This window comes from Notolepis coatsorum, assembly GCF_963971535.1.
Source record: "Notolepis coatsorum genome assembly, chromosome: 10".
Classification (NCBI taxonomy): Eukaryota; Metazoa; Chordata; class Actinopteri; order Aulopiformes; family Paralepididae; genus Notolepis; species Notolepis coatsorum.
In genome coordinates this window covers 13,379,077-13,390,550 of record NC_140174.1, presented here as the reverse complement: position 1 = coordinate 13,390,550, position 11,474 = coordinate 13,379,077, and the positions used below count along the sequence as shown (strand labels likewise).

The 11,474-nt window shown below is 44.2% G+C and overlaps 1 protein-coding gene across 1 annotated transcript in view; it reads left to right on the top strand.

Annotated features, from left to right (window-relative positions):
- Positions 1-233: 233 nt before the first annotated feature.
- rhot2 (ras homolog family member T2) overlaps positions 234-11,474 on the top strand; it is an 85,094-nt gene continuing 73,853 nt past the window's right edge. Inside the window, exons 1-2 of the mRNA XM_084322814.1 lie at positions 234-396; positions 2,699-2,757. Of these exons, the coding sequence (XP_084178940.1) occupies positions 360-396; positions 2,699-2,757 (96 nt within the window). The 5' untranslated portion in view covers positions 234-359. The remainder of the gene's footprint in view (positions 397-2,698; positions 2,758-11,474) is intronic.

Sequence of the window (11,474 nt, the reverse complement as noted above, 5' to 3'; positions counted from 1 at the left end):
TCACATATAGACACCAAAAACAAACAAACAAACAAACAAACAGCTAAGACGGTTACAAGTCAACACAGTGGTCGGAGATCATATTATAAGTTATATAAAAATGTTAAATGAATTTTAAAAAAAGTTGAAGGAAAAAATTATTGTATCGGCTACCCCTCCTTTGGTCGACAGAGGGCGTGTTTTCCAGTCTTCGACCCGGAACGACATGGTTTCACCTTGGCTTGGATGCTAATAACGTTGTGGAATGGGTCACATTATTATTTGCCGTTGTTAGACATTAATTGTTTTGATGAAAGTTGGAGGTCTGTTCGAGACGACAGAGTAGTGTGTACATACTGTTCTGGAGGAGGGCAGGAGACATGAAGCGGGACGTGCGGATACTGTTGCTGGGGGAACGTGAGTGGTTTCGTGAAAGCCTAGCTAACGTTAGCGAGCAGGCTACTGTTATTATGCTACCAGCAGGAAACATGCTAACGTCAGTTAATAACTTAATAACTAGTCTAGTCAACACCCAACTACTGTTACTACATCGTCATTAGTAGTAGTAGTAGTAGTAATAGTAGTAGTAGTAATAGTAGTAGTAGTACTAGTAGTAGTAGTAGTCATAAATGTATAGATGTAGCAGTACTGTCTATCTGTGTATGTCATATAAAATGATGAATTGAACATGTGGACCCTGATGTAAACAAGACAAACGTCTTTCTGGCAGGGAATGTACCCTCAGTGATCTTTATTGACTCGTGTTGCTAACGTCAAACGTTGATTGATTGATTGAAAACGTTATTTAACAGATTGCAGAATGGGTACAATACAGTACAGCTCAATACACACAATATTGTTAAGGGGATGCAGACCAGAGAAAGACTTTCGTCTTGTTTACATCAGGGTCCCCCATTTTCAATTCATCATAACATATACGACACACACGACATACAGATAGACAGTACTGCTACATCTATACATTTATGACATACCAGATTAGCAAATACAGTACTGTTTGTGATACAAAAAGTGTCCAGAAAAAGAGTGTATACATTTGACATAGAGACTGTACATTGGAGGTGGTTGGGGGGGGTGATATATCAGATGATAATCTCAGTGATATTTATTGATCGTGTTGCTAACGTCAAACGTTGTTGGTAGAGTTGACTTTACTGCGGATTAACAAGTCTTGCTGACTGTCATCGCCTTGCAGCTAACTTCACTTAAACGCACACAACAGCTTTCTAACACGCTAACTAGCTGCATTTCGTTGAAATTACATTCGGGTTGGGCTAGCTGTCAAAGAGCCTGCCATTAGTTTGCTCTTGTAATATTGAGTTGCTGAATTATGAGCTAAATACTATTTTCTACTTCGAGCAGACGGTTCCATTAAACCTGTCGCTTGATTTAACAAGGATATACTGTTACATAGGCGATATACTGTATGTATCTAGTGATATATGGATTGCAGAGCAGGACAGGAGCCTCCCTGTCTACGTGGTGCAGCGACATTACTTCAGGGTGTGTGTGTGTGTTTTCAAACCAAAACGAATGAGCCATGTTATCAGTGCAGGTAGCCTTGAGGTCAGACATATACGTGACACGCGTAGGCCAGTTATTTCCATGCAATGAGTTATAGACATGTTCTTCTTACATTTACTATTTATGTTGAGGATGAGTTGTGCTGTCTGCTCGATCTGACCAGTCACTCTGCTACCACTGTTGCCTATATACTCAATGATAGCTACCTACTGCTTTCACTGTCTACAACTGTCCTACACTGTAATCATAGTAATAATAATATAATCATAACTACCTACCTCATACTATAGTATACGCATATAACACTGTATGATAGCAGTATGTACATGTACGTATATATATTTATTTATATATTTGCCGCATATATATATCCATAGCTGTCTGAATATACCTGCATATAATCCTTCTATATACCTACTTATACACCTGCATATAACCCATACAACTCTGTATGATAGCATGTACAATAATAATAATAACTTTATTTGTATAGCACTTTTCATACAGAGGTTGCAGTTCAAAGTGCTTCACAACAGTAAAAAAAAAAATACAGGGATGAGCGAGCATAGGAAGGTATGGTAAATCACAGTGTTTCACATTAGGATCTAGCATCCTAATAGCCTCTCTATTCAGTAATACAATTAATAAAATAGTTTAAAATGATTAAGTTTAAAAATAGTCTAAAAATGATAAAATAGAACGGACATACAACAACAGTAAAAAAAATACAGGCATAAGCGAGCATAAAAATAAAAAATGTAAATAGCAAGGTTACAGTAAAAAGTGTGATAATGCTGTTATACCATATATATAATACAGTAGTTATTCTTACCATATATATATATATATATATATATATATATCCACATCTGTCTGTACATACATAGTGCATATAATTAGCACTGAATAGTGTCAAGTTAAGTTATTAGCACATCATGTAGTATTATGTCTATTATACAGTATGTAGCACATGTTCAAATGTGGAATTTGCGTTTTACGTTATGGTCTTTCCCTCTGTTACATTTGCACTCTGGTTGGATGCCAAACTTATTTTTGTTGCGCTGTACTTGATGACAATACATTTGAATCTAATCTAATTTGTACTGTGCTTTAGTCTTTGTGGTGTATACAGCTCCTTCTCACCCTCTGTATGTTGTTTGGATTTCCTTTACAGCCAAGGTGGGGAAGACATCACTCATTATGTCCTTGGTTGGGGAGGAGTTTCCAGAAAAGGTGTGTCTGTGCAACAACACCACACCCCCCCCCCGTTTCCTTCCATCTCAACTCCCTCACGCAGTCTTACCTTCAGAGTAGCCGTCTCAACAGTGGCTCAGGAGGTAGAGCGGTTGCCTGGTAATCGGAAGGTTCCCGGTTCGATTCCCACTCCTCCCGGGCAGCGTGTCGAAGTGTCCTTGAGCAAGACACTTAATTAACCCTATTAATTTCAATTTTGTCCATAAAACATATTTAACCCCCCAGAAAGCGTATAGAATGAGACGGGGGTTTCGCCTTTCCAGACTTCAAATATTACTTTAAAGCGTTCTCTTTAAGACCACTGATCACCTGGTTTGATTCTCAAGCAGCGGTATCTTGGAGACCATTAGAGGAGAACATAGTGGCACCACATAGACTGCAGGATATAGTGTACTGTACACCAACATATCAATTAAGCAATGGAACTTAAGATTTGGCCCTCTTATTACACATGTGATCCGGATATGGCGTGACACACAGAAAACGTGTACTATCCACCATAAATGGCACAGGCATTCTCCCCTATTTAATAACAATTTACTCCTTATTGAACAACAACCTATCAGATACCCTGGTTGGGAAAAGAAAGGCATACACACATTGGGGGATATCTTCGATGACTATGGTCTCCGCAGTTTTCGAGATATATCTAACAAATTTGACCTCCCCAGTTCCACTTTTTTCTTCTATTTACAAATAAGAGCAGCTTTGAAGGCTCACAGAGTCCCATTAGATGTTCCACTTGAGCACCACAGGTTTCACAAATTCTTTTATGACAAGGAGACGTCGAGAGGCTTCGTCTCTGACTTTTATCGCCACTTACTTACGTCCTCATATAAGGTCCTTCCCCTAGACTCGGTTTGGAGGAAGGGTATCCCAAACCTGGAAGTAGATTTTGATTGGGATGCAGTCTGGGAAAATGTTCGGCTATCATCACGCAACCCAGATCACCAACAGATTAATCTTAACTTTGTTCATAGGACTTACCTGACCCCTAGACGATTGTACCTAATGGGTCTCAGACCTGACTCTCGATGCTCCTTGTGTTCAAACGATGCTATTGGTACATATATGCATATGTGTTGGGAATGCCCTCCTGTTGAGACTTTCTGGGAAAATGTCAGAATTTTTATCTCTGACCATACCGACACTGCCTTCTGTACTGTTGTTGAATGATGTTTCTCAGTTATCGACCTCTGTACATGTAAAGAGACTCATTTTGGCGGGTCTTACGGCTGCCAAAAAGTTGATAGCGTCACACTGGATTCAACCGGATAAAATGTGCCGGAAGGTATGGATTCTCACCTATCTCGATGTGATTTATCTAGAGATATCTACTGCACGAATTCTAGGTGTTAATTAAGCCAGCATAGCAGTCTGGGTAGCTGTGGTGGATAAGATAAAGGAACGCATATAAATTTGGAATTTTCTGATGTTGAATGAAGTAGTGGATGTGCCCACGTGGGGGGGGGGGGGGGGGGAGAGAGCGAGCAATAGCCCATGTATTATATTTATGTCTTTTAGTCTACTTTCATTCTGATTTAATTACTGGACTGTCAAGTCAAGTCAAGAGTTTTATTTGTCACGGCATACAAGTATACAATGAAATGCGGGTGGTCTTGCCCGCGACGATGTGCAATACAGTGGTACAACATATAATAGAATCCAATAAAAACAACATTGTGCAATAAACAGGTAACAGGTAACATGGTGTGACTCTCGGTATCTGTACATAGTTATTTACAGAGCATATAGGACATGCTAGGTAGCTTTAGTAGTAGAGCTGCCGCGATAACCGCATTACCGCGGTATCGCTGTTGCATCACGCTCACCGCAGAGTTAGGCTGAATACCGCGTCACCGCTGTTTTTTATCATAATAATAAAGTTGGCTTGCGGCTTGCGGCTCTGCAGATATACCCTACTCGGTTCCAAGCGACCCTATTGGTCCAGCCTGGCTCTGCGGCTCTGCAGATACCCCCTACTCGACGTCTCTGAACGAAAACAGAACGCCGCCATCTTTACTGCCTCGCTAAGGATGCATTTCATTCAGGATTTGTTTGCGACAGAACCAAGTGCAATAAACAAAAAATAATGGATTCACTGTGTATTCTGCCTTATTTATTGATGAAACAAAACCGACATCAACCCAATTTACCACCGAGCGGAGAGTTTAGTGTCACAACAAGATCGCTGATGTGTTAAGTTTGTTGTTGTTATCCGATATACACGAGAGGTAACGTTAAACCCGGGTTTGCTTGGTAGAATACACAATGAGAGGTAACGTTAGCTTTGGCAGAATAGACGCAACGAGAGTCTGGTTAATGTTGTTATTGATTGATTGATTGAAACTGTGTTAAACTCTGGCTTGCTGCAAGCCCTCGGACATCTATGCCCACGGAGCTTTCAGTGTACACAAGCGAGCGGCGGCGGCCCCGCCTGCATCCCCATTCCCCAAACGGAGTAGTACCTGGCTGCAGTGGAAAAGGAACGAAGTACCAGGTGCCTAAAGCGGGTCGAGTCGAGTAGGTAATATGCAGTGGAAAAGCGCCATTAGACTAGAGGCAGGCTATAAGAGTAGACTACTAAAAAAAAAAAAATGCATTCAAACCTTTTTTTTTTTTTTGTGCGCACTGTGCGGTAATTACCGCGGCGGTAGGAAATATTGCGCAAATTCGTGCGGTAAGGAAAATATCAATACCGCGGCAGCTCTATTTAGTAGTACAATACACTGTTCCTGTTGTTATACTAGTTTAAAGTGGCCTTTCCTCTTGGCCATAAGTGTGCGTGTGTGCGGCATGAGTGTGTGCCCGCTCTTGTTAAAGTGTTAAAGTGGCTGCTAGTGTGTGAGCGTGCACAGCGTGCGTGTCGTGTGTGTGCTCATGTGTGCTTGTGTGTGGATAGTTCAGTGTTCTGTGTTCAGTAGTTCTGTGTTCTGTGGCACTCAATGTTCATTGTTCAAGGCTCTGATGGCCTGGGGGAAGAAGCTGAGCCTAAGCCTCTCCGTCCTAGTGGCTGGGGTTCGCAGGCGTCTGCCTGACCTCAGCAGCTGGAACAGGCTGTTATTGGGGTGGTGGGGGTCTTTCATTATCCTGCAGGCTCTGGATTTGCACCTCTTGTTGTATAGAGCCTGCAGGGGAGGTAGCGCAATACCCGTGGTACGCTTGGCTGAGCGCACCACTCTCTGTAGGGCCTTCTTGTCCTGTGCCGTGCTGTTTCCATACCAGGCAGTGATGTTTCCGGTCAAGATGCTCTCTACAGCTCCTGAGTAGAAGGACTGGAGTATCTTCCCCGATACTCTGAACTTCCTTAGGCGCTGCTTCGCTTTCTTTACTACTGTGTCTATGTGTGTTGACCATGTCAGATCATCTGAGATGTGGACCCCCAGGTACTTAAAGCTGCTCACCCTGTCCACGGTAGCCCCGTTAATCATCAGCGGTGTGTGTGTCTCCTGCTGTCCTCTCCTATAATCCACGATCAGCTCCTTGGTTTTACCAATGTTCAGGAGCAGGCTGTTGTCCTGGCACCAGCGTTCCAGTACCTCAACCTCCTCCCGGTAGGCCTTCTCGTCGTTGTCCGAGATCAGCCCCACCACCACTGTGTCGTCTGCGAACTTCACTATGGAGTTGGAGCTGAACTTGGCCACACAATCGTGCGTGTAGAGTGAGTACAGCAGGGGGCTTAGAACACAGCCCTGGGGGGACCCGATGCTCAGGGTGATGGTGTTGGAGGTCTGACCCCCCACCCTGACCGCCTGGGGTCTTTCACTCAGAAAGTCCAGTACCCAGGCGCTCAGGGCGGAGCTCAGACCCAGCTCGATCAGCTTGTCCACCAGTCTGGTGGGGACTATGGTGTTGAACGCTGAGCTGTAGTCAATGAACAACAGTCTCACATAGCCCCCCTTCTGACGGTCAAGGTGGGAGAGAGTGCTGTGCAGTACCTGGGAGACCGCGTCGTCAGTGGACCTGTTTGTCCTGTATGCAAATTGCATAGGGTCCATATCACTGGGGAGGGAGGCACAAATGTGGTCCTTGACCAGCCTCTCGAAACATTTCATGACCACAGAGGTGAGTGCCACCGGTCTGTAGTCATTTGGACATGTTGGGGAGGGTTTCTTCGGTACAGGGATGATGGTAGACATCTTGAAGCAGGCAGGGACCACTGACTCCGCCAGGGATTGATTAAATATGGCGGTGAACACCGGGGCAAGCTGGTTGGCACAGGACTTAAGTATGCGTCCTGTTATACCATCTGGGCCAGCAGCCTTCCTGGTGTTCACCTGCATAAACATTCTTCTCACACTGTGTTCCGACAACGAGAGAGCGCCCCCGCCCCCCCCGCGGTTGCCCCCCCCCCCCCTCCACAACAGCCGGCGCGCCAGTGACGTCACTAGCCAGAGGGCTAGCGGCGACACTGTCTGCACCGAACTGAGCGTAGAAGGAGTTGAGTTTGTCCGCGAGAGAGGCGTCGTCGCTCCCCATTGAGGGGGCGCTGACTTTGTAGTCAGTTATTGTCTTCAGTCCCCGCCACAAGCCTCTTGTGTCGTTTTGTGCCATTTGTGTCTCCAGTTTATCAGCATATGTCCTCTTAGCAAGTTTAACAGCCTTGCGCAGAGTGTAGACTGAAGCCTTGTACTCTTCCATGTTTCCTGACTCTCTGCCCAGGTTATAAGCCGTGGTGCGAGAGTTCAGGGCTGCTCTAATAGTACTGTCCACCCACGGTTTCTGGTTTGGGAAAACCTGCACCTTTTTCGTAGGCACAATACTATCAGCGAGTGTTGATATGTAGCTCACAACGGTATCAGCGTACTCGCTGACGTCACTGGCGCTTCCTTGAAACATATCTCAGTCCGTGTCTGCGAGCGCATCCTGGAGCGTGGCCTCTGTCATGTACTAAGGTCTAATGACCACATAGAATAGAAACTTGAGGCAAGCTGCACATGAACAAAAACAACCCCCTCAGTAGATGCTTTTAAAGCAAGGTCCCGGCAGATAGTAAAACACCACAAACGCGCTTTCAAAAGGTAAATTATATTTATTACTGTGGTAGGACTTCAAACCTCCACTTAAATGATGATGAGGATTTAATAAAGGGAAGAAAACAACCCACAAACAATTAACAAACAGGGAAAAGGGTAATGGGAGAACACACAAGATAATTATAATTAATGGGTAGCACAAGCCCTAGTGACCTAGTGTCACAGGACACAACCACAAACCCTGCGGTTGGCAGTCTGGGAATCCCCCAGCAAATGTACACCACGTGCACAACACAATATAATTCCACACAAGTAGTGGCAAAAAGGCAGAAGGCCCAATACATATATATATATATATTAACACATTCCACACGGGTGGCAAGTGGCACTGAGGCCACAATATACATATATATATATATATATATATATATATATATATATATATATACTTACTAGTGTTGTCAAAAATATCGAAGTATCGATAAATATCGATACTGAATATTTAAAACAGTTACGATACTCATTTCCCGAAATACCGATACTTTCTGTAGTATCGGTACCCGCTGGCAGTGTTCTACCGGAAGTTTGTTGACACGCTGTTCAGAGCACGCTTGCCCCTCCAGCTGTTCAGAGCACGCTTCCCCCTCCAGCCCTCCCCCTCACAGAGCGAGCCGTCGGCGTCTTCACTCTTCAGTAAACATTTTAGCTGAGTGAACTAAGATGGCAGATGCAGCGCCTCCACAACTTAAAGATAAAGAAAACAGCAGAAGTGCTGTTTGGAAGTACTTCGGTTTTGAAGTAAACACAGAAGGAAAGTTAAAGATGTCACAATGCCCATTTGCAAGCGGTGTTACAGGGCAGTGCCAACGAAAGGTGCCAACACCTCAAATATGGCAAAACACCTGAAGGACCGGCACGCGGATCTCCACAAAGAAATGAAAGAGGTTTGTGACTGAAGCATTAAACCACTAACTCTAGTTTAATACAAGATACGTTGTCTACTGATGGCGCATCATATCAACAGCTGATTCGTTGTACGTTACAGCTATTAGCTAACGTTAGATAGCTACTGCTAGTCGTTCCTCTGTTAGCTTATGCTAGCTAGCCGGCTACCGCATGGAAACGGAGTAAAATTACGTTTAAACGTTATGTCGAGGTCATACAATACTACACTCGACACGAGGTTGGTTAACGTTACCAGCCCCGGAGAAATCTCTCTCTCTCTCTCTCTCTCTCTCTCTCTCTCTCTCTCTCTCTCTCTCTCTCTCTCTCTCTCTCTCTCTCTCTCTGAGGTTAACGTTACCAGCCCCGGAGAAATCTCTCTCTCTAATGAAAATTGTTGTAGTCATATATTTTAGTCTTATTAACTAAAATATTTTAACCAAATAAAAAGCAGCAGCACTATTGCATAACTAAGTCATGTTTGCTATGTATTTCTTTCTTTAGAGAGAAACAACGGGTTTTAAAAGTCTTATATTTCTCTTTTCTTATAGTACCAGAGAGAAGCTGAGGAGAATCGACCAGCAACAGCACAGCAGCCTACCCTACCAGCATTACTTGAACAACAAAGGAAGTATCATGCAAACTCAAAGGAAGCCAAGAAACTTAACAGGGCTGTAGCAGAGTACATATGCATGGATCAGGTCCCTGTCTATACTGTTGAGAAACATGGGTTCAGACAACTGCTTGGACAGTTAAATAACAAGTATTCCCTTCCTTCACGGAACCACTTCATGTCAACTGAAATCCCTGCCCTATATAATGAAACAAAAGACAAAATCATGGAGAGCCTTAGGGGGAAACCCTTATTTTCATGCACCACTGACTTGTGGACCAGCAGGGCCACGTCCACATTCATGGCAGTAACTCTGCAGTTTATTACAGAATCCTGGGACATGCAGAGCTGGTGTTTGGGCTGTGTTGGGCTGCACTCAGAGCACACGGGGGACAGTTTGAGAGAGGCGTTGGAGGAGATGGTACATGAAACATGGAAGCTGGACATGTCAAATATGGCTGGCAGTGGCATCACCACTGATAATGCCTCAAATAACAAGAAAGCATTTAAGCAGGACTTCACATGGGTCCCCTGCTTTGGGCACAACCTTCACCTAGCCATTAGCAAGGGTCTGGATATAGGCCGTGTGTCTGCAGCACTGTCGAGGCTGAGAAAGACAGTGTCTGCCTTCAGCAGGTCACCAAAGATGTCCCGACAGCTGAAGCAGAAGCAAAAAGAGTTGCAACTGCCTGAACACAAACTGATCCATGATGAGCCGACACGCTGGGACTCAGCGTATCAAATGGTGGCGAGATTTCTGGAACAGCAGCAAGCGGTCTGTTCAGTTCTAGCCGACGATCGGAAGAAATGGCACCTCATGCCTAAAGATTCAGACATTACAATTCTTGAGACTGTAAAAGATATATTGAGCCCTGTCAGCTCTTTCACTGATGCCCTTAGTGGTGAAAAGCACACCACACTCTCCTCTGTCCTGCCCCTAATTTGGAAGTTATCTTCAACTTTGACCATTGAGGAAAATGACAGCCTCCTCAAATGTGAACTTAAAGAAAATATTGGTACAGATCTCAACGAACGATATAACGACGTCGACGGGGCTCTGCAGCTGGTGTTGAACACAGCCACGTTTCTCGACCCAAGGTTCAAGGACAGTTTTGTTATGTTAAGAGACGAGGTCAAACGAAATCTGATGGACACTCGCACTGAAACAGGAAGACAAACACCCGCTCCTCCTCCTCCATGTGCCACTGCCATGCAACCACTACCACTACCAGGCGTACCAGCGAAGAAAAGTAGAACGGATCTGAAGGGACTGTTAACCAGCATACAGGGGGAAAAGAAGGGTCAACATGGTGGTGGCGAGGATGCAGAGGACGCAGAGGCTGAACTAAAAAACGAGTTCACAATATATGAAAAGATGCCTGAACTCAGCGCAGGAGACGACCCACTCGCATGGTGGAGGACACATGAGAGAACTTTACCTCACCTTGCCCAGCTGGCGAAAAAGTATTTGTGCATCTCTGCTTCAAGCTCAGCTTCAGAACGTGTATTTAGTACGTCAGGGCTCATTTGCAGTCCAAGAAGGGCACGGCTTACAGAGGAGCACATTGACATGCTGGTGTTCCTAGCAAAAAATCTGAAAGTTGTAAAGAAACTTTAGGCTAGTACATTATTACACTACTTGCACCACCTTATGTGTGATTAGTCTGAGGCCGTTGAATAAGTGCACTACCTATTTAAAAAGAATTTAACTTGAAAATGCACTTTTTTTTTGTACTTGCACTTTAGTGCCTTTTGAATGTGTGCTTAATGCAAAAAAGTTTGAATTATTGTTTTAGTCATTCTGCTGTCTAAATGCCCTACCTCAAGAAGAATATTGTTTCATTTGCTAGTTGCTGGCTGCTACTTGAAAATGCATAAGATTGCATTTTTTTTTTTTACTTGAGGCCTTTATATAAGGTATGATAAGGTATAAGTACTAAGTAGGTATTGTGCATCGTTCGGTTCGAGTCCTACAGTTATCAGTACCCCCATCGTTCCTGACGTTATCTGGATGCTTATCCAGGCTGGTCAGACCCCTAGTGGTGATTGCATCCGAGGAGCTCCGGGTCAAGAGCGACTGGACCTGTATATTGGATTACTCTACCCGACGACGGCGAGCCTTCCACGGCTCTTATGCTTTATGTGTATCACTAGGTAATGTAGAA